Source organism: Gobio gobio (genome assembly GCF_949357685.1).
Source record: "Gobio gobio genome assembly, chromosome: 23".
NCBI classification, from domain to species: Eukaryota; Metazoa; Chordata; class Actinopteri; order Cypriniformes; family Gobionidae; genus Gobio; species Gobio gobio.
The window spans coordinates 37,692,451-37,707,925 of NC_137119.1; the positions used below are offsets into that span (position 1 = coordinate 37,692,451).

Here is a 15,475-nt window from a genome sequence, read left to right on the forward strand (position 1 = left end):
CTAGCTTTGGCAATATTGTATGATTTACATTAATGCCAATAAAGCCATTTTGAATTTGAATTACTGTTATTCAAATAAATGCAGCAGATGAGCAGAAGAGTCTTCTTTCAAAAACATAGATAGATAGATAGATAGATAGATAGATAGATAGATAGATAGATAGATAGATAGATAGATAGATAGATAGATAGATAGATAGATAGATAGATAGATAGATAGATAGATAGATAGATAGATAGATAGATAGATAGATAGATAGATAGATAGATAGATAGATAGATAGATAGATAGATAGATAGATAGATAGATAGATAGATAGATAGATAGATAGATAGATAGATAGATAGATAGATAGATTCTTGCAGTTTTAAGAGTGGCCACTAGATGGTAGTAATGGCCTTCTGACGAGCCGCTGCTGAACTCCCAGAATGCCCCGCGAAGGCGCGGAATCCGAAAGTTTACATGATGGAACAGAAATCCCGTGAGCTCTGCGACGCGCTATTCTATTTTTAATATACGCGCCTTGTTTTTATAGGCGAATACATGCAGCGCACGGTGTCGTTCTGGAAACAACCGAACGGAACACATTAGTCTACCAGCTGTGCGAAGGGAGTGAACGCCAACTTTATGTCTTTAATTGTCACTTGTGTCTGAAGCTGATCCGAGTGAAGGAGTCTGAGGGACTGTTTGAGGATGAGTGTTTCAGATCTCAGTGGACACAGCCCTGCTTCCAGCGCTCCTGCTTCCAGCGCTCCTGCTTCCAGCGCTCCTGCAGACTCCCGGGAGAAACTCCAGGATCTGCTGCTTTCCGTGAAGGAACTCCATGACTCTGCACTGCAAGGTACAGGCTAAACCTTTATCCGACTATACAGTTAAAAACCTGCTATTTCTTTCACATGGGAAACCAACCAATACAAACCATTTATTTTATCTTAGTGTGTCATTGTGACTTAAAGCGTCATAATTTCGACGTTATCTCATAATTTTATGTCATCATAATATTGACTTTGTCATAATTTCGAATTTTTTATCTTATTAATATAAGGGTGTAACGATACACTCATGTCACAATACGATACAAATCGCGATCGCAATCGCGTGTTTTTATTATTATTACTTTTTTATCATTAAAATAATTGTATTATTTTATTATTATCAGGACCCAAATATTCTCCCAAGATTTTATACATGATATATAAAAATGTACCTACACCCCTTATTTAGTCATAATAATGAATTATGAATTTTATTTTATTTTTCTGTCTTGCTTTTGTCTTCCTCCCCCCATTGCTTTATTATACATTATATTCGACATTATATATCTAACAATGTACCGTTACACCCCTAATTTAGTCATAGTTCTGATTTATTATGATGTCAACTTTTTCTTTCATAATTTCAACTTTTTATCTCATAAATATACAGGGGTGTAATGATACACTCATGTCACAATTCGATAAAAATCGCGCTACGTAACTGCTCACAAATCACGATACGCTACTATCGCAATATTTTAAGCCGAAATAAAGAAGAGAGGTTTTTATTATTATTATTTCTTTATTATCATTAAAATAATTGTTTATTATTTTATTATTATCAGGACCCACAAATATTCTCCCAAGATTTTATACATGATATATAACAATGTACCTACACCCCTTATTTAGTCATAATAATGAATAATGAATTTTATTTTATTTTTCTGTCTTGCTTTTGACTTTTCTGTCATAAATAAGATTTACCAAAGCAAGAATTTTTTTCTCATGTAGTGAAAATTGGCTTCCATTTAAAAACCAAAAAAACTTTAGATTCAGGAACTGCTAAAAATCAATTATATATCAATTCTATTCTAATTGCATTACTCTATTAATGCATTAGATAAAAAAATACTGTAAATACTAGTTCACATTGCACATTGAGGGCTCTATGAAATCAGTTTATTTAACAATATGAGATGCTTTTTCACTGACAACATCAATGTTTCTCATTTTCAGAATTGCAGGCAAAAATAACCAAACTGAAGAAAGAGCGCTGTCTGTAAGTCTAAACTGCATCGTCTAAAGTCTTTTATACATCGGTTTGATTTAGTGACTTATAAATAGACTGATCATGGTTTAATAATTCTGTAATAAATGTCAAATGTGATCTCTAACTGTAATAATACTGCTCCTCTCAGAGATGCTCAGAGACTGAGTGAGTTTCACAGCAAGAACCAGCAGTTACGAGAGCAACAGAAGATCCTGCAGGAGAAGATCAGACAGTTGGAGGACAGGTGCTCTCAAAAGCTTTAGCAACATATTAAGGATGTTTATTTTGTTTGTTGTTCTGAACGTTTGTTAAGTTGCGGTTTTCTTTGTCTCTGTGTTTAGGGCGAGTTCTGGACCATGTGATCGTTGTGCTGTGACGGAGAAGCACATTAAAAAAACAAATACTGAGTTTAAAGATAACAATCAGAAAAATCTGCCTGTCGTGTCTGAGCTAGGTGAGGATTTTAGCTTTCTGTTGTAGTAGTATTATTATTACGCATCATCATATTGTGACTCATCTGTGAGGTTATATCTATCAGTCTATTAGTTTCAGCCCTGCTGTAATGTGTGTGTTGCTGAGTTTAGAGGCAGAGAGGAAGACTCTGAAAGATGAAAACAGGAGACTGAGTCTGGAGCTAGAGCGACTTAGAAAGTCTGGGTGAGTCTCAGTCAAATGAAACATGACATGAATACTGATGCATCACATGAGCGTCTGATGTCTCTATGTGTGTGTGTTTAGTTCTCCGCAGAATGTGTGTTCTGAGACAGAGGAGGGGATGATCCCTGACTCTCCTCGCCGTCCGCTGTCTTTACCTGTTGCCAGCAAGATGAAACGACGGAAAGATAAGAAAGACGTCCGCTACGCCGAGACGCCATTATCACTCTCTCACCCCGGTTAGACACTCGTAAAAAATGTAAAATGAGGAATAAGCCTCAGCTGCACTGTTCAAATGACACTGACACTTGCATAACTAGATTTTAAAAGCCATATCTAACCATTCAGGGTGTGTTGGGTGATCACCTCTGACCTTCATCTGTAATTCCCATAAAAAGAGTGAAAAGAAACAATGAGATTTGTTTTATACATTTATATTAGAGATGCAACAATACAGTTAGTCCATGGTTCAATACATACCTCGGTTTTTGGTTCGGTTCAGTTCGGTTCTGATGGCTTGTCACATCAGTTTTTTGCTCTTCTATTCTTAAGCGACAGGAACAGCAAGAGGTTAAGGAGAAAAAAGATTTTTTTTTAATTACAATACTCTTTCATTTTAATTAAAAGAATTGAAAAACTTTACTTAAACTTAAAATTTTACTTAAAAAAAACCTTGTACACATTCCGGGTGTATTGTATAATAATAAAAAAAAAAAAAAAAAAAAAAAAAAAAAAAAAAAAAAAAAAAAAAAAAAAAATATATATATATATATATATATATATATATATATATATATATATATATATATATATATATATATATATATATATATATATATATATATATATATATATATATATATATATATATATATATATATATATATATATATATATATATATATATATAGATATATATATATATATATATATATATATATAACATCTACACTGGCAGCTCAGAGCTGTACAGCAGCATTTAAGTATGAAATTGAATGAATAAATGTAACACTACATAGACTTCACTATAAAATATACACTGATTCTTATTAAAGCTACTGCTATTAGTTTTTCAGTCAAGAGCAATGAGGGGTTTTCTCTTTGTCTTTTGTTGTTGTATTAACATTAAATGGATAGTTCACTCAAAAATGAGAAATTAATACATGTTTGGAACAATATTAGAGTGATTAAATAATAACATCATTTTAGAGGTGATCTGTCCCTTTAAGGACCGCGTGTTCACTACTGCACTGCTGTCAATTTGCTTTCAAGACCTGCGTGCATCTATATACAGACACGCCGATTTTACTTTTACTTTAGACATAACCGACTGTGTTTATGTAAACCTTGTGTGTATTTGACAGTATTAGCGCAGTAGGACGACTACTTAGTCCAGTAATCACGTGTTTGACAAGCGTTTAGTGCGCGCGAGAAGTGCTCACTAACACCGATTTAGACAGATTTGCGAACAATATTTGAGAGAAATAGGCCTTTTGTGTACATAGGAAAAAAAGTCTTAGATCTTTGAGTTCAGCTCATGAAAAATGGTGGCAGAAACAAAAGTGTTGCGTTTATAATTTTGTTCAGTGTATATTAAATTTGCTATTTAACTAACAACTATTTTAATAATTACATACATAGTTATTGAATTTATATGATATATATATATATAAAATAAAAATAGCTATATATATATATATATATATATATATATATAAATGTTTTGTTAATTCATAGCTATTTTAATAACAATTATAGATGTATATTATTGTTTTATGTATTTATATATATATATATATATATATATATATATATATATATATATATATATATATATATATATATATATATATATATATATATATATATATATATATATATATATATTTATTTATATATATATATTTGTTTTTAAATATAGTATATAAATACATAGCTATATATTATTTTATATATATATATATATATTATTATACATTATTCTTTATATATATATATATATATATATATATATATACATGTATTTAGTCAAACTTTTTTAAATATATAATTAGCTATATTAATGTAATTAATTAACAGCTATTTCAATAACAATTATATATGTATATTATTATTGTTTTTAATTATTTTAACAGAACTCAGGCGAGGAGATCCATCTGTGCCCTTCGGCTGTAATGGCAGAAGTGTGCTGGTCGCTGAGACATGTGAAATGGATGTGACGTGTATTGCAGGTATTGCATTTTCATCTGTAATTCATATTAATACATATTTTTATATCTAATCAATACAATTTCATTCAAGTTCAAGTTCAATTTTATTTGTATAGCACATTTCCAACAGCCCCCAGGCTGACCAAAGTGCTTTACAGAAGAGCAAGAATATCACACATACAGAAAAATAAAAATAAATAAGAATATAAAAACCACGAGGCTAAAATTCATGAGTTTAAATGTATTTTCCTTAACAAACTTAAATAAGCATTTGTTAAAAGTTTCTTGAATGTTGTAAAATTCTCTTGAAGCAATACGTCTTTAGATGATGTTCTTTGTAAGCATGAATTCAATGCGTTTTTATATTTTTTATTTTAGAGCCTAATAACAAGAAACATTTCAGGACTGTGGTTCCCGAGACCTGCCGTATAGACGTCAATCCAGAACAGGTTCTGCCTTATCTTAAAGGAACACTCCACTTTTTTTGAAAATAGGCTCATTTTACAAGTCCCCTAGAGTTAAATAGTTGAGTTTTACCGTTTTTGAATCCATTCAGCCGCTCTTTGTATCTGGCGGTAGCACTTTTAGCATAGCTTAGCATACATCATTGATTCTGGCCAGTCCATTAGCATCTCATTCAAAAAATGACCAAAGACACTTTCAATATTTTTCCTATTTAAAACTTGACTCTTCTAAAGTTACATCGTGTGCTAAGACCAACTGAAAATGAAAAGTTGCGATTTTCTACACCTATATGGCTAGGAACTACTTTCTCATTCCTGCGTAATAGTCGCAGATCTTCGCGGCAGTACCATGGCTGCAGCGGCGCAATGATATTACAGCACCTGAAAGTAGCCCCCAGCTAGGTAACTTTCAATGTGACCGGCACTAAGATCGTGTAGTTGCAGAGAAAGTTTCCGGCTTGCAGCCGACAAATTGTGTTGTGGATTTACCTGTGTGTGATTAGCCACGGTTCTGTGTGTTGTAAAGGGCTGTGATAGTAAGTCGAAGGTGTAACTACCACCATGTTTCACAGAATACCAACGAATCATTGCGCCGCTGCAGCCATGGTACGGCCATGAAGATCCGCGACTATTACGCAGGAATGAGAAAGTAGTTCCTAGCCATAGGTGTAGAAAATCGCAACTTTTCATTTTCAGTTGGTATTAGCACACGAATTAACTGTAGAAGAGTCAAGTTTTAAATAGGAAAAATATTGAAAGTGTCTTTGGTCATTTTTTGAATGAGATGCTAATGGACTGACCAGAACCAATGATGTATGCTAAGCTATGCTAAAAGTGCTACCGCAAGATACAAAGATCGGCTGAATGGATTCAAAAACGGTAAAACTCAACTATTTAACTCTAAGGGACTGGTAAAATGAGCCTATTTTCAAAAAAAGTGGAGTGTTACTTTAATTAAAGTTTGACTTCTACATCTTAGTCATTTATTGTATCCCAATAAGCCTTTTCAGGTTTAGTTTCAGTTGTGCATTTTGAAGATGATGTAGAAAATGCTTATTTAAGTACAGAAAACCTGTATATATCCACACTGGCAGTGTTCAGGAGTGTGTGTTCACATATCCAATGTGTTTTCCCTTCAGTTTGATGAGAATGATGAAGATGATGATCTTCACACTGAACGAGGCCAACAACCTGAGTCACATGACTGCACAAACATGTAACGACACACTCTTAAAACCAAACAAACTAACATTTGAACTCTCACTAATGACCAGTGAGACAAAAATATTGTCCAGACCTGTAATACTTACTTTTACTGTTTTTTTATATATCTCTTCCAGCATCGCTGCAGTCCAGAATGACGATTCCCCGTCCATTTTGCACTGCCGTCCGTTGGTTTCTCGAGAGCAGCAGCAGCAGCCGCCCGCAGACGACATTCCACACACACCTTCAAACAACAGCACATGTGTGCCAGTTAAAGGAAAGAGAAAACATACGGATGGCAGGAAAGGAGAAAGGAATATTTCTGATTCCAGCCTGGATGATCCTGATGAGACCGAAATCAAGGGGATGATATTTGCTTCCACTCCAGATAATGGTCATATAGAGAGCAAGAAACAGGAAACAACGGTTAGACACAATCAGACAGAAGCGATACAGACACACCACATTACCATCTAATGATTTACACACTTCAAAACAGTTTATCTGTTTTATTTTTGCAGGATTCCAAGAGGAGGAAATGTTTGGACCAGCACACACCACGCAAAAGTTCTCTTCACACACTTTTTCCATACGGTAATAAAGATCCATTATGAAGAGTTTGCCATAATAGTTTACTGAGAATCTTGAGTAGGTTAGGGTGAATCATTCTGCTGATGTTTTTTTATTTTTTGGTCTTTATTTGATGACAGATCAGAGCTGGAGTGTGGATCCAGGAGCTGATCTGGCTCAGTATGATACAGAGAGCTCTCCTCAACCAGAGGTACTGAAATACACAGAAAATGAAATCTGAAACATTTTTATTTTCAACCACCATATTTGCACTACCTTTTTTTTTTAACAATAAGGGTGCTTTCACACTTGGTCGGACTCAGGCACGGTTTGCAGGTGCGCACCCAAGTTCGGAAGACAGTGTTCACATCATCCAAACTAGTGATGCACCGATCATGAATTTACATGACCGATTCCGATTCCGATACCGATTTTTTTCAAGAAAACTGGCTAATACCGATTTCCGTTTTTTTTTTTTTTTTTTTTACACAATAAAATAATGAAAGTACATGAACAAGATGTTTATTTGGTATTTAACGGGCTAAATTGGCTTTTGGCTAATGAAAACAAGTCCGCAATCTGAAATTAACGGGAAATTGAATTGGAAATTAAAAGGCTGAAAGGTGAAACAACAAAGGCAACAACTGCATATTCTGCAATCCAAACAAAGATGTTACTTAAATCAGCATTTGTTTTTTAAATTCAGTGTAAAGAAAAAAAGTCTTTACCATTGAAATTAAATAAAACCAAAGTATATAATTGTCCCAAAATGTTAAATCAAATAATGTTTAGTGCAACGAAAAAAAACTAAGATGCTACAGCAGGTGCTTTTTAAATGGCTTTGTCTCAAGCTATTCTGTTTCGTTCTCATCCGATCCAACACGTGAGAAGCTGAACAAACGCTCACTATCTGTTCTTGTGCAGGGCGCGGAGAGGTACGTTCACGCAGGAAAGCGGCTCTTCATTCCCTTCAGCGTATCTCGTCTCTTCCCTCAGTTCTCCAGTTTCCGTTTGTAACACACAAGTGCCATGTTCGCGAATGATTGCAATATAGGCGTATGTGGGCGCACTTCTGGAAAAATCGGCAGAAAAATACAAAGAAAACCGATTTTTGGCCGGTCAACCGGTGCATCCCTGATCCAAACTAACCAAACTGACGTCAATCGAACCCGGGTGCGCACCAGAAGTGCTAGTGTGAAAGCACCCTATGGTTGTGTTCACACTTGTAGTTCAATTTGCTTGGTTTATTTGGTCTGGTCCAAAAAATAATAATTTAGTCCTGGTCCGCGTAGTGTTCACATTGTCATTTTAACACGAAAGGGCCTTGGATACGTTCACAAAATGATTGGTTGGCTTTTATTACATATATTTCGTGACAGAACTTACCCAACATCGAAACCAATGCTGTGTTCTGGGCTAACGGCGCTCGTCGTGTGTGTGTAGCCTAAATGTGTAAAGGAGTCAAAACAGTGGCAGGAATCCCTCCGTCACACACACAAATCAAGATCTGTTGTGAGGAGATGCGGTTCTGACGCCTGTACTGAACTCTGATGGGCAACATCGTGACTATGATGAGGAAAAACAGGTATGCAGGAGCATTCTGTCCTTTTTAGGGTCACATCTTGTGACATCACGTCCCGTTTTTGGTTCGTTTTCATGTCTTTAGTCTGTGTTACGTTCATATTTCATTCGAACCGCACCAGAGTTCGTTCTTTACAGCGGTCCCGGTCTGCTTGTTTGGTGGGCACCAGGGGTCAGATGGCAGGGTTCACACTTATTCGAATGATCCGCACTAAGGGAACAATCGCACCTGGGTTCCAAACATGCCAAGTGTGAACACACCCTTAATGAATGTGTTTATTCAGCAAGGGTGCACTAAATTGATCAAAGGCGACAGTAAAGACATTTACATCATTTTACAAAAGATTTCTATTTCAAATAAATGCAGTTCTTTTGAACTGTCTATTCTATTCATATTTTCATTCTGAAACCATAATATGGAGCAGCACAACTGTTTTCAACATTGATAATAAAATGTATTGGACAGCAAATCATATTAGAATGATTTCTGAAGGATCACGTGACACTGAAGACTGGAGTAATGATGCTGAAAATTCAGCTCTGCATCACAGAAATAAATTATATTTTATAATATATTAAAATATAAAACAGTTATTTTAAATTATTTCAAAATATTAACATTTTTACTGTATTTTTGATCAAATAAATGCAGCCTTGGTGAGCAGAGACTTCTTTCAAAAATCTTTTAAAACGTTTGCACGCTAGTGTGTATCCCCTTCTAAAACCATGTTAATTTCTGAAAGGCTGTTTTTGTCTGTTTGTCACTAAAGCTAAAATATATTTTTAAAAAGTGTTTGCATTAGTGACATTTTTTACCCCCCAAATTGCACTAGGCCATATTCAGAACAGACTTGGAAACACTGGACACTGACTGCACATTTGTGAGTCACAGTCTTCTGCTGAGAGGCCAGAAGAGGACGGGACAATCCCAAACCACTGGTATTATGTGAACCAACAGCTGATTTGATTTGTAGCTTTGAATTAATGTCTGAGCCGCCCATAGACAACTTTCACATGTGATTGATCTACAGGAATTGGGCAGAAGGCAAACGACAGCCTTGCTGACATCTTCGATAAGACCGGGTACGGAGAGTACGAGTCTTGTCCACAGGACGAGAGCGCCGTTCCAAAACAAGACAGTACGTATGAGGAGGAGAGAGAGGATGATAATGAAGAAGAAAAAGGGGCAGCAGGTAAGGTTTCGTTTTCCAATCATTCCCGAATAGCAGACACAGTTTCCCAGTAGTTTTGTTGTATTTGTCCTTCATCTTTTAAACCTTTTTAACAAACATATTGCGATTTGTTCAGAGCTGTTCCGCCGGCCTGCAGACCTAAAACGAGTGACCTCTGACGATGATACATCTAGCAGGTGAGCAATATGCTTTTATTTGTAATAAATATTGTTGAGCTGCTTTGGACAGATTTATATTGTGGAAATTACTATACAGAAGGTTTGAAACAGTGTTATTTTAGTATCACTGAGATAGTAAAAACTGTGATTTTTGTTAAATATTATTACAATTTAAAATAATTTTCTTTTTTAATATACTTTAAAATATAATTTATTTCTGTTCTGCAAAGCTGAAGCATCATTACTCCAGTCTTCAGTGTCACATGATCTTTCAGAAATCATTCTAATATGATGAGTTGGTGAGTTATTATCAATGTTGGAAACTGTTGTGCGGCTTAATAATTTTTTTGGATCCTGTGATACTTTTTTTCAGGATTTATTGATGGATAAAACGTTAAAAAGAACAGCATTTTTTCAAAATAGAAATCTTTTCTAACAGAAATCTTTACTATCACTTTTTGTCAATTTGTCACATCCTTGCTGAATAAAAGTATTAATTTCTTTCAAAAAAAGAAAGAAAAAAAAAAGACTTCCCCCAAACTTCTGAACGGTAGTGTATATTGTTACAAAATATTTCCATTTGAAATAAATGATGTTAACTTTTTATTCATTAAAGAATCCTGAAAACAAGTTTCAAATTAAAAAGCAACATTTTCCAACATTATAATAACTCATCATATCAGAATGATTTCTGAAGGTCAATCATGTGACACTGAAGACTGGAGTAATGACGCTGAAAATTCAGCTTTCCATCACAGAAATAAATTATATTTTAAAGTATATTCAAATATAAAATACAGTATTTTAAATTGTAATAATATTTCACAATATTACTGTTTGTTTTTTCCATTAAACAAATGCAGGCTTGGTAAGCATAAGAGACTTCTTTCAAAAACATTAAAAATAGTAAAAACTTTTGACCGGTGTGTGTTTTAGTAATTTTGTTGTCCATTTTTGTCATTTTTAATATATATATTTTTATAAATATGTCTATGTAGTTTTTATTTTAGTTTTAACTACTTTAGTACATCAGGTTTAACTAAATGAAAATGAAAAATGTTGGTTTGGCAACCAGCTGTAATAAAATATGTATAAAAATAAAAATGTATATTTTATATTTATTTCAGTTAACGTTTATTTGATTTAAAGTGACACATTTTTGAATGGTTTTAGTTCACTATAATAACTGGTTTGAAAAGGTATTTATTAATGCATTTCATTTAATGCGATTACTTCAGATTAAAGAACTTTAAAAACAAAAATACAGTGGTTTAATGTCAACAAAAGATGGTTAGGAAGGATAATAAAATGATTGGCAAAAGGAAATGTTTCATGAAGTATATTATTGTACATGTTTTGCTTTCTATTCCAGTAATAAGTCATTTGCTCGTGTGGAAGTTGTGCGCAAGAAAGACGAAAGGAGAAAACTGAAAGGCCACTATTGTAAAGAGTGTGAAATTGTGAGTCAGTTTATACAGCATATGACCAACTATACATCTCCTTTTTCTAAATAGTGTTGTAATTAAGACCTTTGTGTTGTTTCAGTATTATGCACACCTTCCAGAGGAAGAGAGGCAGAAAAAACTAACTTCCTGTTCACGGCATCGCTACCGCTACATTCCACCTTCCACTCCGGAGAACTTCTGGGAAGTGGGCTTCCCGTCGACACAGACCTGTGTGGAAAGAGGTTCTGCATCATGTCATTTTTACTAATAGAAAGAAATGAATGTAACTTTGAAGTCCTGCACTATTAAGAACTATATAACACTCAAAATGCTTTGCTGTATTTGTAAACGCATTATTTCCCAGTGAGTCTGAGACTTTTAAAGAGCACATATTATTCTTTTTTACATTTTCTTTTGTGTGCAATGTTGCAGTTTGAGCATGAAAAAGTCACTCCAGCGGGAGTTATTCTCTATATCAATGTTTCTAAACTCCCTGAAACACCTCCATTGTCATCTTGAGTTTTCTTCCAGGAACAAACACGTCACAATAGTCCTCATTTAAATCATTCCCACCTAAGGCATACGCAGAAAAGGCAGCAAGGCCTGGTTGAGTTAGTTAGTAGTGTGTTGAATCTCACAGTTATGGTAAGAGGCTGGACATTTCCCAAACACGCTCGAAACGGTTGACCAATCACAACACACTGGTCCAGGCGACCAATCAGAGCACATTGTGCTTTTCAGATAAAGGGGCTTCATAGAGACAGGACTTAAACAGAACATTACCGACAGACTAGGAAGAGAGGAGCTGAAACAGTTTCAAATATGTGAAGAATTATGTATTTTTCAATCATGAAAAACAATTTTACCAGAGTCCAAAAACAAAAGGGCATAATATGGCCTCTTTAATGTATAGCTTTTTTTGTAATTTAAATAACTTTTATTTTTCCAGTTTATCTTGAAGCATTTTAGGTAACATTTATTGCTTTGTTCTCAACAGGATACATCAAAGAGGACGACCAGCCGGACGTGCGGATACGCAGGAGACGACCGTACCTCGCCATGTTCTCACCGAAAGTCAAGTCCCAAAAAAAGCAGCACTGAGTCGAACTTCAGACGGGATTTAAGAACCCCACTGGACCTGAATGGATGAATATGAAGCGCTGATTGAAAGTGAATCTCTTCTATGTTTCTCATGTCCTGAATCACAGCTGCATATTTTAATTTATTTGATATGTGTTTGTGTCACACTATTTCAATGTCCTCAGATTTTAAATAATTTTGATTAATAAACAAACCTTATTTTGTCTTGAGGATATTTAGAACTAGGTAAATAGTAATGTAGTAATAATAATTTTGTATGCTTGATTTTTACTGTATTTTGTAAAAACAAATCTTTAAATGTTACTTAGCCTGTAATAAAATCATATTTTAAAGTGCATTTGTTTACAGTGCATCTGAACATATGATTGTGCAGTTACGGTAGCAAATGAAATGGACTTTTATATATATTTTTTATATTATTCTTTTATATATATATATATATATATATATATATATATATATATATATATATATATATATATATATATATATATATATATATATATATATATGAAGACTTCAGATCCAAAAGCCTCTAAGTCCGTCTGACATTTTTCTTTAAAATAAGCATTTTTGTCAGGCTTCTATGTATCGGTTTCTACCTAAGTACCGGTACTTCTGAATGGGCTGAGGCTGGGATTTAGTGGGTTTCTAAGTGAAAGTATTTTATGAACGTGTACTATGTGCGGAGAGCATTCACTCAGTATCGTTATCTCATTTTTGATCAAAGTGGCTTTTAGAGGCTTTTGCATCTGAACTCTTTGTATATATAAATATATATATATATATACATTGATCAGGCATAACATTATGACAGGGGAAGTGAATAACACTGATTATCTCTTCATCACAGCACCTGTTAGTGGGTGGGATGTATTAGGCAGCAAGTGAACATTTTGTCCTCAAAGTTGATGAGTTAGAAGCAGGAAAAATGTGCAAGTGTAAGGATTTGAGCGAGTTTGACAAGGGCCAAATTTTGATGGCTAGACGACTGGGTCAGAGCATCTCCAAAACTGCAGCTCTTGTGGGGTGATCCCGGTCTGCAGTGGTCAGTCTCTATCAAAAGTGGACCAAGGAAGAAACAGTGGAGAACCGGCGACAGGGTCATGGGCGGCCAAGGCTCATTGATGCACGTGTGGAGCGAAGGCTGGCCCGTGTGGTCCGATCAAACAGACGAGCTACTGGAGCTCAAATTGCTCAAGAAGTTAATGCTGGTTCTGATAGAAAGGTGTCAGAATACACAGTGCATCAATTTGTTGTGTATGGGGCGGCATAGCCTCAGGTCCAGTCAGGGTGCCCATGCTGACCCCTGACCCCCGCCAAAAGCGCCAACAGTGGCACATGAGCATCAGAACTGGACCACGGAGCAATGGAAGAAGGTGGCCTGGTCTGATGAATCACGTTTCTTTTACATCACGTGGATGGCCGGGTGTGTATGCGTCGCTTACCTGGGGAACACATGGCACCAGGTGCACTTTGGGAAGAAGGCAAGCTGGAGGAGGCAGTGATGCTTTGGGCAATGTTCTGCTGGGAAACCTTGGGTCCTGCCATCCATGCGGATGTTACTTTGACACGTACCGCCTACCTAAGCATTGTTGCAAACCATGTACAGCCTTTCATGGAAACGGTATTCTCTGGTGGCTGTGGCTCTTTCAGCAGATAATGCGCCTGTCAGAAAGCAAAAATGGTTTGAGGAGCACAACAACGAGTTTGAGGTTTGACTTGGCCTCCTAATTCCCCAGATCTCAATCCAATGGAGCTGAACAAACAAGTCCGATCTATGGAGGCCCCACCTCGCAACTTACAGGACTTAAAGGATCTGCTGTTAACATCTTGGTGCCAGATACCACAGCACATCTTTAGGGGTCTAGTGGAGTCCATGCCTCGACGGGTCAGGGCTGTTCTGCCGGCAAAATGAGGAGCAACACAATATTAGGAAGGTGGTCATAATGTTATACCTGATCGGTGTATATGTAAATGTTTAATTGAAATGACTTTTTTGTTTAATAGTGAGCATCAAGTTCTGGTACTGTGTTCTGGTAACAATGGCTCCTGATCTGTAGCAAAGCCAGTTGAACACCACTGACTTACGATGGATGTGTTATTATGAAGAAAGCCATGTGTGACTGTTGAAGTGTGCTTGAGGTCAGGCGGGGGTTTGTGACGACAGCTGCAGGGAGCAGCACTTTCAGTCAGGGTTTCTGTTCTTACTGTGTGACCTGCTGGGATGGATCGCAGACAGAGGCAGGCGGCTCTCTCTTTCCTGAACACCATCTCACTGGATGGGAAACCAGTGGAGGTGAAGGGGGCTCATTGTAAAGCTGAGAATAGTGCCCGATTCACTGCTCCAATCATAAGGTCACTAACGGATTCAGGAGAACAATACTCCAGGAAAGAGGAGCGTGGAGGCCGGACGGGGAGCACCCTGAAAACATCTCTTCTGGACAGTGAATGCACAGAGATTCAGAGGTGTAGCACCGCCCCGAAAATACTTTCAAGACATTTTAAAGGACCTTGTCAACAGATGAATTTGTTTTAAGAATGTGAGCACTGCAATGTAAATGATGATGTGCTGCTGTGTTCTCTTACAGTAAGACTTGCACACATGTCGTACGGCCCAGGAGCAGCAGACGGGTTCATTTCATCAAAAACATGAGACAACATGACTCTCACAATGGAAGGCGCACAATGAAAAACTGGACTAAAAATATGGTAGCACGTTACAATAAGGTCCTATTAGGATTAACTCAAACTAAAACCGTGAAGAAAAACTTACAATTATTTTTAAAAAGTAAACATATTTTATTTCAGACAGTTGCCAGAAAGAAAATCTAATTTTCATTTTGTTTAAACTATAAAAAAATATAA

The 15,475-nt window shown here is 35.8% G+C and overlaps 1 protein-coding gene across 1 annotated transcript; it reads left to right on the forward strand.

Annotated features, from left to right (window-relative positions):
• Window positions 1-443: 443 nt before the first annotated feature.
• On the forward strand, window positions 444-12,943 carry rbbp8 (retinoblastoma binding protein 8). Its single transcript, XM_079806258.1, has 18 exons — window positions 444-841; window positions 1,995-2,037; window positions 2,177-2,272; window positions 2,370-2,482; window positions 2,613-2,685; window positions 2,767-2,921; window positions 4,818-4,913; window positions 5,271-5,341; window positions 6,496-6,572; window positions 6,697-6,985; window positions 7,081-7,153; window positions 7,270-7,340; window positions 9,544-9,649; window positions 9,742-9,903; window positions 10,019-10,079; window positions 11,434-11,521; window positions 11,607-11,748; window positions 12,504-12,943. The coding sequence occupies exons 1-18, from the start codon at window positions 694-696 to the stop codon at window positions 12,605-12,607; spliced, it is 1,968 nt and encodes a 655-aa protein (XP_079662384.1). The 5' UTR covers window positions 444-693; the 3' UTR covers window positions 12,608-12,943.
• Window positions 12,944-15,475: the final 2,532 nt, after the last annotated feature.